Source organism: Talpa occidentalis, unplaced genomic scaffold (genome assembly GCF_014898055.3).
Source record: "Talpa occidentalis isolate TD23 unplaced genomic scaffold, MPIMG_talOcc4v2.1 talOcc4.9, whole genome shotgun sequence".
Classification (NCBI taxonomy): domain Eukaryota; kingdom Metazoa; phylum Chordata; class Mammalia; order Eulipotyphla; family Talpidae; genus Talpa; species Talpa occidentalis.
This window is the reverse complement of record NW_023605305.1, coordinates 19598301-19614567: the sequence shown is the minus strand read 5'-3', so window position 1 is coordinate 19614567 and position 16267 is coordinate 19598301. Positions and strand designations below refer to the sequence as shown.

General features: G+C 49.3%; 1 protein-coding gene across 1 annotated transcript; it reads right to left on the bottom strand.

Moving 5' to 3' along the window:
- Positions 1-2956: 2956 nt before the first annotated feature.
- Positions 2957-5698, bottom strand: LOC119237080 (toll-like receptor 12). Its single transcript, XM_037501059.1, has one exon. The coding sequence runs from the start codon at positions 5696-5698 to the stop codon at positions 2957-2959; it is 2742 nt and encodes a 913-aa protein (XP_037356956.1).
- Between the last annotated feature and the right edge of the window lie 10569 nt (positions 5699-16267).

The following is a 16267-nucleotide window of genomic DNA, read 5'->3' as shown; positions in this document are numbered from 1 at the left end:
GGTTATAGGACTTTGGGAAAACTGATCAATACATATGATCAATACATATTGGCCAATAGAATTAGGATTACATATCTTAGTTTTGTTGTTGTTTTAGGTAGCATTGATTTACAACACTGTATGTATTCAGTTCAGATGTATCGGATCAATCCCTTTGGATGTATGTTATCATAGCACCCTACAACCAAGGCACCCATAGTCCTCCACCATAGTCCACTGGACACCCTCTATACTTTGCTCCCCACCCTCCCCCTGTCCCTTGGTAACTTCAGTTCTACAGTCAGACTTCTAGGGTTTGATATGGTTTGGTTTTATCTGACCCTTTGTTTGGATTCTCTGGATAAGTATAACCATCTGGTATTTGTCTTTTTCCTAGTGGCTTCTTTTGCTTAGCATAATCTCCTCCATTTCCATCTCCAATGTTGACAGTGGCAATATTTGCTATTTTTTATAACTGAGTAATGTTCCATTGTGTATATATACCACGTCTTCTTAATCTATTCATCTGTCCTTGGGCACTTAGGTTGTTTCCATTACTTGACTACTATAAATAGTGCTGCAATGAACACAGGAGTGAGTGTGTGTGTGTGTGTGTGTGTGTTTGTAAAATATATATATATATATATATATCTTTGAAATAGTGTTTTTACATTCTTCAGGTAGAAATATGTAGGAATGGACTTGCTGGGTCATATGTAGATTTATTTTTAATATTTTGAGAAACCTTCATACATTTTTCCATAGGGGCTGGGCCAGTCTCCATTCCCACCAGTAGTGTACCAGCGTTTCTTTTTCTCCACCTCCTCACACTTTCTGATATGAGTCATTCTCGTCTCTATCTTAGTTTTAGAGACTCATTTCAAGTCCTTCTTGATGAAACATGTTCTGACTTATTTATAACAATACCTCATGTGATTTTACTTAGTGAACCTAGTAATAACCTATAAGCACTGATTACTGAAGTCTCACAATAGCCCCATGATATTGGTATTATTACCAATTTACAAGGAAGAAGTGGGGGTTCAGAGAGTCAAAGTGACATGCTCAGGGATACATAGCCAAGTAAGTACTAGGGCTAAGATTTGAACCCTTGCTCATATGACTGCAAAGGTTTTTCTCAGTCCCACACTGCATAAGGAAAAGATCCCGTGTTAAGTGGGAAGAGACAGTATGGCAGCATGGAATGCTAGGGGGGTGGGATATTTGAAAGTGAGTCAGCCTCTAAGCTGGTAAGGCATCTTTGCGGGGTCCCCTTAAAGAGCATCTACCTTGAAGTGGAAAATCGGAAGTGAAGATGCACAGAGAGAAAAGGACAACGTTAGGACACAAGAGGGCGCCCTGCACCCTAAATCCAGCCTGGAATTGTTCTAGGGTTTCCCTTAACCTTTGTCTAGTAAAAGCCTAGCACTTTACCGAAGAACAGAACTAAAGCCCCAAGAGCTCTTCTGCCCTGCCCCTTGTTAATAGAAATTAGCAATAGGGCCTAAACTATACAGACCCAGATGGCTACCTCAGTATCCCCCAAGATTTTCTTCTTTCCACAGTTGTCTGTCCAGGCGCTCTCTGCGCTAAGCCAGCACTTGGCTCTAAGGATGCAGAGAGGAATCAAACCTGGTTCTTGTCCCTGGGACCTGACCTCCAAACTTTCCAATCAGGTACTCCTATTAGCAAAACATTTTTGAGCACACACTCCCAATCTGTGCTTGTGAATGATATGCATAGAGTACATGTGAAATTACAGGAAAAGCTAAATTTTATTGACTGTTTACAGTACATTATTAGTGTCTGCTCTCAATTCATTATACATATTAACTCATTTAATCCTCACAAAACCCTCTGAGGGAGGGTCTAATACTATCCCATTTTACAGAAGAAACTGAGGTGTGGAGACATTATATGACATGCCAAAGACACACGGCTAAAGAAGCAGATCGTCTAGCTTCAGAAATGAGATTTCTACAAAACAGAAATAAATAACATACAGTTTGAACATTTTCTTCCTAAACCCTCATGAATCATCTTGTGCACCCCACTTTGGAGACCATTCCAGAAATTCGGTTCACTGTCATCAGAACTTTGTGAACAAGACATGCAGGAAGTTGTGAGAACCCAACTTACCGAGCTAGAAAGTCACCAAAGGCTTCTGAAGAAGGTCATGGCTGAGCCTATCTTAAAGGCTACACAGTAATTCCCCAGAGGAAAGAAATTGGAGGAATGCTTTTCTTGGGGGAAGGGTCAACAGATGCAAAGATCCAGAAGCAAGAGTTAGGTGATTGAGGAGCTACAGGTAGCCAAAGGCACAGAGTGCTCAGCAGGTGGATTCCTCCAGGCTCAAAGGAGAGTATGGCTGTGATCACGCCTCCACGTTTGCATTGAGAGAACAGGCCATCTGTCTGCTGTCTCCTGGGCAGTGTTCCAGCCTTTGGGTCCTCTATAACCCAAGGGCCTCTCCGACCCTTTAGGATCTGGATGAACTTGACCTGGATCCATTTCCACAGCTTGGACATGCTCACAGCCCTCCCTCTGGCCCCATGCTCCAGGAATTCCCAACTCTGTCTCCTCAGGTCTACAGTTCTGTGAGTCCAGCCCTTCTACTTTCTGCCTCATGTAGGTTTCTACCAAAAAAAAAGGAAAGAAAGAAAATCTAATTTTTACAGAAGAAACTGAGGTATGAGCCAAGCATTTTGTGGATTTCATAAATTGACTGAGATTTGAAGATCTTGAGATCACATCACTGAACAGCCACCTGCCATCTCCAGATTTGCTCATTCGGCCTCTAGATCCTTCACAAATCCTGTGTTCCCAAAGCTAACATTTGACCTTCCTTGGCCTACAGCACCTCTGCTTCCCATCAGCAGCTGAGTCTGGTCTCAGGCCCACACATACCCACTATCTCCCTGCCAGGCTAGCTTACTTTTCCTGTCCCCACCCTCCAACACACACACACATAACCACTCTAGCCCAATCCAGACTGCCCCAGCCTGGCCCCCAGCCTGCCCCGCAGCCAAGCCCAGAAATCATCCTTTCTTTCATCTTCCTTGGGCCACACACAATAGTCTTTTCTGCGGAGCAGCCAGGCCAGTCTATGGTAACGAGGGAGCTCATGGCGGGACACAGGTTCCAGAAAGATCAGCAGCAGCACTGGGGGACAGGGGGCAGCCAGCAGGAGGGAGGTGGCCAGGCGGAGCTCCAGACAGCAGCGGGGGGTGCGCAGGGCCTGGTGACTCAGCACGCACAGAGTGGCCTGGCTACTTGCCATACTCTCTACCACATTATCAACCACATCTTTGCCTGGTTCAAAATCCCGCTCAGGGAGGCAGAGGCGCAGCCCCCGACCAGCCGGGGAGCAGCCCTCCAGAGCAGGCAGCAGCTCCCCCACCACCCAGCCCTGGTCTTGCCCGCAGTGGGACACAAACACGTCATAAAGGAACCTCTTGCCCTCCCCACTCCTGCCCCTCAGACCCTGAAGCCAAGTCCTGAACAAGGCCTGCAGATAGAGGATCCAGGTGTTTCTGGCTTCTTGTAGGAGGGGCAAGAGGAGCAACAGACATAGCAGGGCAGAGCTCCCCAAAAAGAGTTCCAACCCCAAAGTATTGGGGCAGTGGCTCCAGAGAAAGGGGAAAAGGGAATTACTGTGGTGGTCCCCCACTGTTGACTGACACTGCTGGAATGATGTTATGTGTATGTATGTTCTGGGGGACCGCTCCAGCCAGGGCCCTACCCAGGCATTGGCACACTGGCAGGCCAAGGGGGTAGACATAATATACATGTACTGGGGCATCTGGGGACTCTGCTCCTGGAGGCTGCCATCTAGCACGAGGCCCTTCTCCTCGTCTAGCACTAAGATTTGGAGGCTTCCCAGGCCCTGGAAAACAGTAGCCGACAGCGTCTCCACCCCAGTTTGAAACAGATGGAGCACCTCAAGCCTGGGCAGCTCACCCACTAGCTCCTCAAGCCGCACTGGACGGGGCGGGGCTCTGGGTTGCAGGCCCTGCAGCTTCAGTTCCCGTAGACTAGGCAGCCCCGTGATGCAGCAGGGCCTGGGGTTGTGCCCATCCCCCCTGGCCCTTAGATACTGGAGCCTGGGGAGCTGCCAGAGAAAGAAGCTGGAGGTGCCCTGGGAGCAGAGGGCTGCCAAGCTATTGCCGGACAGAGAGAGGTGGAGAAGGGCAGGGAAGATCTTGGTGATGTTCTGGGTCCCCAGCTGCAGTCCCCAGCCCTTTAGAGTCAGGGACTGCAAGGAGGGAAAGACACTAGGAGCCAGCTTCCAATGCTTCCTGCCTGAGTCTGCCTGAAGCTCCAAGTTGGTCAACCCCATGGGCAGAGATAACATTGCCCCAGAAGGTCCAGAGGGGAGCTGAAGGCTCAGTTCGTGCAGACTCTCTGGGCCCCAGAAGTCCCAGGCTGGGGCCCATACTATGTGGGTGTCCTCTAGGTTTAGAGTGGTCAGTGTGGGCAGAGGAGAAAACCAGCCCTTGCTTAGATTTACCAGTGGATTCCCCTGCAAGTTCAATGTCTCCAGACTCCGTAGGCCCTGGAATACCTGTGCCTCCAGAAACACCAGCTGGTTTCCGCGGAGACACAGCTCCCGCAGGTGGGGCAAACAGGAGAAGGAGGCTGGGAGAAGAGCATGCAGTCTGTTGCAGGACAGATCCAGGACCCGCAGTCCTGACACAGCCCGGGGCTCGTTGGTGCATAAGGAGACACTCTGCAGTTGGTTGCCAGTCAGGTTCAGTCTCTGAAGTCTGGGCATGGCAGCCAGGAGGCCTGGAGGCAGGTCCCTCAGGCCACTGTGCCTGAGCCCCAACTTCTGTAGGCTGTGGCAGGGAGCGAGGGCCTCCAGAGCTAGGCTCTGCATTGGGATGTACCCCAAATTCAGCTCCTGTAGCTCAAAGAGGGCAACTGCTGCTGCAGGCAGCTCAGCCGTGTCAGTTCTTACTGCAGACAGGACATTCAGTCCCTGCAGCCCCAGGCCCACCACTGCAGCTGCATCCATCCTTGTTTCGTCCAGATACAGAGACCCCAGCTTGAGACCCCTAAGGGCCCCGGCACTGGCCACTGTCAGATTTCTGTTGAATGACAAGTCCAGCACATCCAGAGTCCAGGCATCCCCAGATGAGGAGCCGAGCACCAGGTCTGGGAAGATGTGGGCCAACAGCCCCATGTTCCAAAGGTCGGTAAATTTGATAGTCAGCTGCCGCAGATTGGGAGGTAACCGGACACCCAAGTTCCCATCCAGGCAGAGGCCAAAGAAAGCAAGGTGCTGGAGGGAGCTCAAGTTGCTGAAGGCATCACGGGGTAGAAGGAGGGACCTCTTTTGGGAGTCCGTGAAATAGAGCTTCCGCAGCTGCCCCAAGCCCCGGAAAGCCCCTGGCAGGAGCTGAGTGAGACGGAGATTTAGCCTCAGCACCTTGAGCCCAGGAAAATGGGAGAAGGCACCGGGGGGCAGGACGGAGGTGGACCCAGAGAGACAGAGTCCCTCCACGTTCTGAGGCACAGCCTCCAAAGCCTGCGTCAGGTTGCTCACGGAATTGCACTCAGCAAAGAGGGGCAGGCTGGAGTCCACAGGGCAGATGAGGAAGAAGCGGGAGATCAGAGGCAGCCGAGAGCCTTCAGTGACTAGGCAATTAGAGACTGTCCAGCCTGTGGTCAGAGGGAGGGTCAGGAGCAGGCCCGGCAGCAGCAAGTGTCCATTCATCTCGGCACCAAGCCTGGTCCACACACAAGCAGGATCAGAACCACCTCATTGCTCCCCTCCCTTTTCCAGGCAGGAACCCAAACCCCATCCCCCCTGCACACACACATGCACAATACTCACAGCAGTGCCAGGACACACTGCCCCGTGAGCCCAGGGGGGTCTGGAAGCAGGCTTGGAGGGACATAAGACTTCCCACTGCCAGGGGCGTTGGGACCAGTCTAGAGAGCTGGGGAAGCAGAGCTCAGGACTCAGGGCAAGGAAGAGGAATACTCGTGGGAGGGGGGACTGGGGTCTCACTTCTCTGTTGTGGGGAGGTCAGCTGTGTCTCTGGGCACAAGCCCCACACTGCCATTGCTCTGGCCGGTGCGCTTCCCTGCTCTGAGGCTCGGCTTCCTCATCCCTATTCCGTATACAAGGCTTATTTTGTTGCTGCAAAGTACAGGTGGGTTTCAGAATGGGGTTTCTCCCCTCCACAATTCCTTCACGATTTCTCCTCCTCACTCCAATAGGAAGGAGATCTTGAGTAAGTCAGGATTTTGAAAAAGCAGATGTTTTATAAGCAGAATAATACATCAAAAGGATGCCTGCATGGCTATCTTGCAATTCTCCACACAGAAGAGTCCAAAGAGCTAAGCTTTACCAAGGAAGACTCTAGGGCTCCATTCCTGCCCTTCCAGTCTGAGCTAAGAAGAATGGTCTCCATGACCTTGACCTTGATCTGCACTACCAGGGTAAAGTCAGGATCCCAGTGGAGAGCAGAAAGAGAAAAAGAAAGGAGCTTTATGATTATCTCGAACAATGTGATAAAACATTCCATAAAATTCAATTTATCTGATCATAATTTTAAAAAATACTAAACTTAGAAGGAAAAAATCCCTTGACTTATAAAAGAATCTCCACCTCAGATCTAGAACAAATGCAATTCTTAAAGGTGAAACTGGGGGCCTCCCTGATGGCGCAAGGGGTTAAGACGCACTGCCACTGCAGCAAGAGTTTGATTCCCAGCCAGGGAGCTACCCACATGGCGCAGCAGACCTCTCCTGTCTCGCCCGCTGCTCCCCTCAGCAGTGTTTTCAGTCAGTCTGCCTGTTCTGTTCCCCACTCTGTCTCTGGTGAATCCTCTCACCCCCCACATCTCTGGCCTGTACCCCAGTTCTTGAATGCATAAATAAATCAATCCTTAAAAAAAAAAAAGGTGAACCACCTGCTGCATGCAAATGAAGCCAAGATGAGACAACTATAATTACTTCTGTTCAACATCAAGATGGAGGCCTTAGGAGAATAAAAAAAAAGAACAGCACTTAAAATTACAAGTATTTTAAGAATCAAAAAAAGGTTCACCATTCATAAGATGCTATGATTACCTACATAGGAAGTTCAAGAATTTCTAGAAATAAATTATTAAATACCCCCTCCTGACTTGTCTTCTCCCTCAGACTTCCCAGGAGAGGAAGTAGAACTTAGATTATAAATGAGTTTGGAGAGAACCCGGGATTGTGAGCTCCGTGCCTTCCTCTTTCCTTTCCCTTTGGGAGTACACATTTTAATCTGTTTCATGCAGCAAGTTTGGAAGAATAGACCCCACATGGGGAGATGCATGTCCTTGCACTGTCTATGGAGCTCAATTTGATGGTTAAATTTAGAGTTCACTGTGAAGAAGTCACGTGTCTGCATCTCTGAGTCACACTCAGAGATGTCAACTTTACAGTAGTAAAGATAAGAGTTTATTCTTTGGCTTATTTCTCAATTGGCTCAGGAGTCAAGAATAGAAAAGCAGTCTCCCCCCCTCCCACCCCACACCAGCACCCGCTAATACTTATTATTGTTCCACAGCTAAAGGTGACATAGCCTGTGGCCCGAGAGGGCTCTCAGATCATTATAACAGCGTGTGGTGCCCGGTCCATGTCAGATGGTGTCAGTCCCTCGAACATAATCTGGAGCATTTAGGTGAAGAATGCAAAACTACAGACTTTACCCTGTTGACAATTGCCCACCTGGCATTTGCAGCCAGGTAGAAAGGAAGGAAATACAGGACTGCCTCAGTTTTGCTTTGTTGTGGTAACCAGAAGAGTCATTTCTTTGCCCTAATTCCCCAAGTGCAGGTTTCATGGGACACGCTGGGATTCCTGCTGCTCTCTCCCTTCCCCGCTGCTTAGAGTTGTCCGGGACTTGATAACTGCCTGAGCTGGAAAGGCCTCCAGGTCAATTGGTCCAACAACTCTTTTTTCAAAGGGGCAAACTGAGACCAGAGTGAAGAAAGGGACTTTGATGGGCCAAGCAGAAAGTAGAATCCCCCTTTCTTTGGCCACCCAGAAATTCTTCAAATAACAAAAATAACTACCGTCTATTGAGAACGCAGGACACGGCAGACACCTGCTTCTCTGTGTGGTGGGTGGACGTTCAGGGGCTGGATGGTGCTTTTCTTTGTGAAAGGTGAGAAGTCCTTGTTATGATTTCCTCTTTTGGGTTTGCGGTGATGGTTCCATTATTGCTATTGCCTTTGTGGGTTTGCTTTCGGGTGTCACTGCCAGACAGCCCCGAATAAAGGATACCCCTGTTTCCTGCAATTTCAAACATCCCAAGGACAGACGGACGCGTCTAAAGGAAGGCTCCAGAATGAAGGGATATTCTCACTGGTGCACGGGCAAATGGCATCCACGCAGGCCGGCTGGCTGGGCAGAAGGTTTGGAGAAGAGCTCGCTGTAGCAGCTGCTGGGGAAGCGAAAGAGCTTGGCCTACTGCATTGTCTTAGTTGAGGGTCTTTTTGTGTTCAGGAACAGAAATCAACTCAAACTACCCCAGTTGGAGCCCTAGGTCAGTGGGGCCTTGGAGAAGGCTGAGGCCAGGGAGTAGGACTCCCAGGAGCCTCTCCCTCCCATTTCTGCCATCTCAGCGTCTCTGTTCTCATGGCTGTCGGTAAGCCCTAAAGGAACACCAGGCAGAACTCAAACCAAAGGCTCTTTTTGGGGGGTGCAGAAGTTCCACAACACTCCCCCCCGGCTCTAGTCCCATTTACCTCCTCTCACCCCCCACCACATCTGCTCAAGGTCTCTCTCCCATTCTACCTACCCCACCTGCACACTCTGGTTTTAATGTTCAACCACCCCCATCCCTCAGGGCTTCACTATGGGGGAGGGCAGAAGGTCAGGGGGAAGGGGAAGCCAGCATCTTCCTTTCTTGGGGACTGCTGAGAAACCCCACTCCATATGGCTCCTTGCCTGCAGTGTGAGCTCACTGCGATGCTCTGCTCGGGGGGTGAGTGGGTTTCTCCACTGTTCTGCGGAGAGAAGCAAATGTTCCCTCGCTCAGCAAAGCAGCTGCTGTTCCATCCCGGAGGAGGACTAGCCGGTGTGGTTCTAAGGAGACAAACTGTCTGGGTTTCCTGGCGTCCCCTTTCTTTCTGGCCCGCAGTTTCATTATTCTTTTTTTTTAAGATTTATTTATTTATTTATACAAGCACTGGGTACAGTCAGAAGCGCGGGAGGGTGAGAGAATTCACCAGAGCCAGAGCGGGGAACAGAACAGGCAGACTGACGAAATACACTGCTGAGGGGAGCAGCGGGCGCGGCAGGAGAGGTCTGCGCGCCATGTGGGATCCTCCGCCAGCAGCCGGGGATCGAACCAGCGCTGCAGAGGCTGGCTGCGGGCAGCTTCGCAGCCCAATGCTCAACCACTGCGCCACCAGGGGAGGCGCACAGGTTCATTATTTAGGTCTTCTTTCCAGGCAGTGTGAGCACGGTTAGACACTTTGTTCCCTTGTTCGCGCCACAGCTATCGCACTGGGCACAGGCTACAGAGGCAAAGCAAATGGAGCCCCTACTCTTGGGAGGTTCAGGGAGGCAAACCCACATAGCAGAAGTGACCCTGATGTGCCCTTGCTTCTCCTGCTGGCAGGTCACACTTCCCTGTAATATGTAAAAGCAATAATCTGAACCCTCAATCTGCAAGACTTGGGAAATTTGGTCTCTTACCAGGTGCCTTTTCTCAAGGATCTCAAAATTCTTGCATGTTCCACCTGTCCATCGTGGCTGTCATTTCTCTTGTCATTTCTCTCTGCCATACTGGACTCCTGGTCTGGACCCTAACAGGCCTGCACTAGGAGACCTGGACTCAGGTTCCTGCTTCTCACACAACTTTGCCTAACACTGGCATGTTCCCAGAGAACCCCAAGCTCCTTCCCTACAGGAGATGGGCATCCCCTCCCCTCCCCTCCCCTCCCTTCCCCTATGCTCTCTTCGCTTCCCTTTGCCTACTAAGTTCTACCGTACCCTTGAGAGTTTGGCATGTGTATGTTTGGTTTTGTTTGTCTGTGTGTCTAGTCTTATTAATCATGAGTCAATGCTATAAAATAAATGTAATTTTGCTTACAGGTCATGATTTTAGGAAATCTGTACCTGGAACAAAGCAATTCTCCTAGCCCTTTTAGAGGTCCTGTTCTTCCATCTTATCTTTTTCAACAGAAAATGACTTTAAACTTTAAAGCAAAACATAGCAAAATACTTTGAAGTCTTTACAACAACAAAAACAGAAATAAAAAGGAGGGAAAGAAGACTAAATAGAATTCAAAACCAAATCTTTAAGATTAAGGAATATGCAGAAATTATAAAAGCTATGGTACAAGAGCAACAAGACCCACAAATCATGGCTTTTTGAAGATAAAGAAAAGGTGACAGAAGCACAACATGGCTCTGATTTGTTCACCCAGGAAATGCCAGCCCACTGCTGAGTCAGGCTGCAGCTCCCAGGGGTGCTGGCATCTGGAGCCCCATGGCATCTGGAGGCCACCATGTGCCAGGCATTGTTCTGAGCAGCAGGAGCCAGCAGTGAGCCAAACATAAAATCCCTGAGCTGTGGGGTTTACTTCTAATGGAGGAGGAAAACCGTTTTGAAAGTAAGTTTGTATTATGAGTTCAAGGGAGAAGAATAAAGCTGTGATGGGGAATGGCGAGAACCAAAGGTGGGGATTGAGTTGCCATCTTATTTTATTTTTGATTATTGTTGAAGTACCACTATTTTACTTCTTGCTGCTGTTTGACAGTAAAGGATTCCCTCCCCCCTTGGGTGTAGGCATCGTAGCATTCTCACCACCAAAGCAAGCATAGTCCACCACCATAATTCCCTGTGCTTTCCCTCACCTCACCCCCATGTCTCACCCCAGCCTCTCCCCATTCCCCTCTAAAAGCCACAGACCTATGGTTTGCTTTCAATGATTGGTTATAAGGTTTGTCTTTGTCTGACTCACTGTTTGGTTTTTCTATATTCCAGTTATAAGTAACAGTAGCTGGTATTTATCTTTCTCCCTCTGGCTTATTTTGCTTAGCACATTCACTTTCAGTTGCCTCCATATGGCTGCAAATGGTGTGAGTTTTTCATTTTTGATAGCTGAGTAGTATTCCATGGTGTATCTATACCATATCTTCTTGATCCACTCATTTGTTTTTATGACTTGCCATTTTATTTTTTTTTTTAAAGATTTATTTTTTTGGGCCTCCCCTGGTGGCGCAGCGGTTGAGTGCTGGGCTGCGAAGCTGCCCTCAGCCTCTGCAGCGCCGGTTCAATCCCCAGCCACTGGGCGAGGGTCCCACATGGCACAACAGACCTCTCCTGCTGCGCCCGCTGCTCCCCTCAGCAGTGTATTTCGTCGGTCTTCCTGTTCTATTCCCCGTTCTAGCTCTGGTGAATTCTCTCACCCTCCTGCGCTTCTGACTGTACCCAGTGCTTGTATAAATAAATAAATAAATCTTAAAAAAAAAAAAAAAAAGATTTATTTTTTTTTATAGAGGCATGTTTTATTTATTTATTTATTTGTTTGTTTGTTTTTGTTTATACATGCACTGGGTACAGTCAGAAGCACGGAAGGGTGAGAGAATTCACCAGAGCCAGAGCGGGGAGCAGAGCAGGCAGAAGGACCGAAGTACACTGCTGAGGGGAGCAGCGGGCGGCAGGAGAGGTCTGCGCACCGTGTGGGACCCTCCTCCGGTGGCCGGGGAGCAGCCGGGGATCGAACTGGCACCGCAGAGGTCCCGGGCAGCTTCGCAACCCAGCACTGAACCGCTGCGCCACCGGGGAGGCCCTGACTTGCCATTTTAAATAGTGGTCCAGGAAGATCTCATTAATGATAGGTGATATTTGAGCAGAAGCTTGAAGAACCGTGAGCTCAAACCATGCAGCTGTCTATAGAAAAGCACTTGAGGCAGAAGAGAACAAGTGCAGAGGTCCTAGGTGGGGGTATGACTGATATGTTAAAAGAAAAATCAGGTCAGGATAGCCGAAATCAATTGAAGCAGGAGAGATGTAGGAGCTGAGGTCAGAGGATCACTGTAAGGACTTCGATTACTCTGAGTGAGATCTGGGTCATTATAGGATTTTCAAAAGGCGAGTGACATGGTCTGATTTATATTGTAAAACACATCATTGACTCCCAGTCCCAGTCTTATCCAAGGCAGTGTCCAAAACCTTTCTGTAGCAAAAAACTTCTTCCACTTCCTTAGAGGTTTGCGATCTGAAAGCCACTTCTAGAAATATGCAGCACCCAGTGTTGCTTGGCAATAAAGTTCCAGAGGACAGCAGAGTATTGTGGAAGATGGAGAGGAGAGAGGAGATAGAGGGGCTGAGATGATCTGTGTGCGTTCGTGAAGGTGATTTGGAGTAAACACATGGTCTCCAGCGCCTGTAGAACGTCCCCGCCAAGTTTTATTCCTTCCCAGGTTACATCTTATGTTCAAGGATAAGTCCCTTCCCAAGCTGCCCTCCCATTTTGCTGACCCTCGCCCTCTCCACACTGCTCTGCTAAGCTGGCCCTTCCTTTTGCGCTTGCTTTTGCACAGCTGCTCCTGCCGGGCACAGCTGCTGTCTGCAGTGCCAGCGGCCAAGCTGCCAGAGACCTGGCAATGACACTGTCCACCCCTCTCCCCGCCCCCACGTGGGATTGCTGGGCACGCAAGTATGGAAGGCTATCATTTACGAGTGAATAAATGGAAATTACAACCAGGCTTTCTTTATATTTCTGGTGCCTGTCCTTTCTGTGGCCCCAAGGCCCCCAGCACTCTGTGCCTCCTAGAAGATGCACAGTGCCAAGAGGCAAGGCAGAATAGGGGTGAAGCTTTCCTTCTCTGTGTTACAAAGAGAACCTGGATGCTCACAGGCCTCCCCAGCCTGCAGCGCTGAGGCAGGCCAAATCATTCGGACACTTATTTTCCTGTATCAGTACTGTCCCATCGTTAACCTTGGTAACTACTGGGCTCAGAATTATCTCAAGGTCACTTTGACCTTGGCATCTTTGGGAGTCCAGTGTTGTCTCCCGCCTATTCTACATCAAGGCTGCCACTCGTGCTGCCTCCTCCACTCTGCCCGGGACGTCACCCCTGGATTTCACTAGGGCCCATGGTCGCACGCAGGGGTGCCTCTGACTGCATGGTAACGTTCTGCTGGCCAGTGCCCATGCCCCTCACAGTGACCTTGTCTTTCTGCTCCTAGGAGGACAGAGAAATGGACTTCCTCCCTCTATGTTCTGCTATGCTAGAGGGCAGTCACCACCGAGATGAGGTGGCTCATTATTAGAGAGGCTGTTATTTTATTCTGTTTATATCTACGGCTTCTTACAGATGCTGGACACCGAGCCACGACCCATCTGTGTCACTTGGGCATGGAGCTGAGTCTCATGCCACTCTTCTGGTTCCTTCATTCATTCAGCTGCCATTTACTGAGTACCTGTTGTATTTAAGGCACTATCCATTGCTTTTAATGCTATGAAGGCACTATTACTTTAAAAATGACCATTTCTTGGTGGTTTAAAACAACATACATTTATTATCTTACGATGTTGGAGGTCAGAAGACTGAAATGCATTCCAGAGACCTTTCTGGAAAGGTCCTGAGGAAGAATTCATTTCCCTTGAGAGGCCACCAATGTTTTTTGATCTCGTGGCTCTATGAGATCATTCCTCTGCTTCACCAAGCCTGGTGATGACATTGAACCCCACCTAGATAATCAGGATAACGTTCCCATCCAAAATCCTTCACTACTCATATTTGTGAAGTAAGGGAAGCATTTGCCATGTGAGGAAAGTAAGGTGTTCCCAGGTTTCGGGGATGAGGATGCAGACATCTTGGGAAACTGGAATTCTGCCTCCCACGCTGGGTGTCCAGATGAATAGATTCTATCTAGGGGGTGCATAGTCGTTGCCCTCTGGCACTGCCCAGTTGTCTCCCATTTCATTCCCATGAGCCCTCTCACACTTGTTCAAACCTGAACCACAACCTTCTGTCCTCCACCACCTCCCCTCCTGCATGGAGGGGAACCATCCTGAGTATCACAGAGAGATTTCAGGTATCCAGGTAATGATATTGAATCCATGGCAGAGGTATGTCTATCCAGGTATAATCCAGGATAAGTTGCTTCCTATCTCTTCTGTTGGCTCTGCCTCCCCCTGGCCACTCTGCATGCTTATCCACACTGCTCTGGGCATGACGTGACTAGCCTGCGTGGACCATATGAGTGAGCTGTCTTGTCCTCTGGCTTCCTGGTGGCTCCAGCCAGTAGGAACCCTGGAGGGACATTGGAGGGCAGAGGAGTGTGAGGGTCCAGGATGCCTTCCCCTGACCCCCTCCCTGGAGGCTTCCCTGCACTACTGCACCCCTCACTGCTACTCTTGGCTCTTGTCAGGGTCAGGCCCCTCTGGGTTCGGGCAAGTGCCTTGGGATAGAAAAACTTTCCTGCTCCAGCCCCAGGTTCTGCACCATCTCTGTGGCTTCCCTAAGCCCTGCCCATATATTATGATAAAGCTTTCTCAGATTACCCAGTTTGAGTGTCAACTGTTTTCTGATGAGATCCTGACTGTTACACTCTCCAAAATATAATCCAGATGTCCCTTAAGCTTCGCCGGCCTGAATGAGCTCATGAAATTTAGATCTGGACGTCAGCAACTTAACAACCCCACACCTGAGTCACTGCAGGAACTCAGTGCCCTTTCAAACTTCTAGAATTTCTGAGTCTCTCACAACTGGGCACGCCTCACACCCCTCCATGCCTCCTGTGACAATGCCAGCCTGGATCCAGACTTCTCCGGAGGCCCACAGTGCCCCCTGTCTTTGGATTTATTCTATAAAACAGCCCAGAACTGAGCTGGCTTTGGTGAGATGTGGGTTTGAGTCAGGACCCTGACTCATCCACAGGACCCTGGACTGATTTGACTTCATGTGGCTGCACCTAATCAGCCATTTGCTAACACCTCTTTTGCACCAGGACCCCCCCGCCCCCTGGTTTATTGAGAAGATGGAGTCATCCTGTAGGAATTGTGCAGGACCCCCACCCCACATCCACAAATAGAACCTTTCTACCACCTCCCTCATATCTCAGACGCTTCTTTCTCTTTCTGTTCAAGGCCCATCTCTGAGTCTTTGCTCTTGGTCCTGCCTGCTCCTCTATCTGCACAAGAAGTGCCAACTCCTCTTTGCACATCTCCAAACTCTCCTCTTTGCCTGTAAATAATCTCAAAGTTCTCCCAACTTAAAACTCTTTTCTTCTCGATTTGATTATTTCTCCCTCTCCTTCCTTTCTCTTCCAAGTTCCTCAAAAGAGTCATTTTCATTTTACCCTTTAGTTCCATATCCTCATCTCATAACCCTCTGCTGCTGTCCTCTGGGGCAGCCGTGTCTTCTGTCCACTGGGAGCTTCTTAAACACAAAAAACCACTGGGTACCTTTCCGTCTCCTCTTACTGTCTCTTTTTTCCAGCTATTTAGATTCTGGAGTCCTCTGTCTCCTACCCCAGGTCAGGCGATCTGCAGCAGAGACTCAGAGTTGTCCTGAGTGAGCTTCTTTCCCTCTTTCTCTTTTCAGCAACCCCCACCCCCACAAGTCATAACAGAAAATATGGCTGCCCAGCTGGGCTGCCCACCTCCCAGCCTCCCCTACAGCTAGGTGAGGCACTGGGAAGAAATAGATGACAACTTCTTGGTCTTACCAGTTCCAGCCTCTGTCCTTGGCTATCCAGAAACAGCAAAGGTTATCCCTAAGATATGCCATCATCCCCTGGACTAGCAGGAGTACACACCTGTTTATCATAATTAAGTAGGCCTGGATAAAAAATAATTTTGGGCAAACTCATTCAACAAACATTTTTTTAATACTTTCTATGGTGTACACTGAGGTGCCAAGGGCTGTTGATGATGCACTGGGTACCAGCAAGAAGAAGAAGCTGCCTAGAGCATTTCTCTGAGGAGCATAATCAACTCCATCTTTCCTTTACCTGCTTATCACTTTTTTTTTTAAAGATTTATTTATTTTTGCATACAAGAATGGGGGTACAGGCCAGAGGTATGAGGGGTGAGAGGATTCACCAGAGAGCGTGGGGAGCAGAACAGTCAGAATGACTGAAATGCACTACTTAGGGGAGCAGCAGGTGAGTCAGGAGAGGTCTGCTGCACCATGTGGGTACCTCATGGTCAGGGATCGAACTCATGCTGCAGTGGCTGCAGATAGCTTCATAGGTTGCGTCTCAACCTCTTGCGCCACCAGGGAGGCCCTGCTTATCACTTTTCAATGGCTTCTAATTGACCTCAGCCCTGAA

Excerpts from the sequence above, each read along its gene's own strand:
- LOC119237080 (XM_037501059.1), bottom strand. The coding sequence starts at position 5,698 with ATGAATGGACACTTGCTGCTGCCGGGCCTGCTCCTGACCCTCCCTCTG.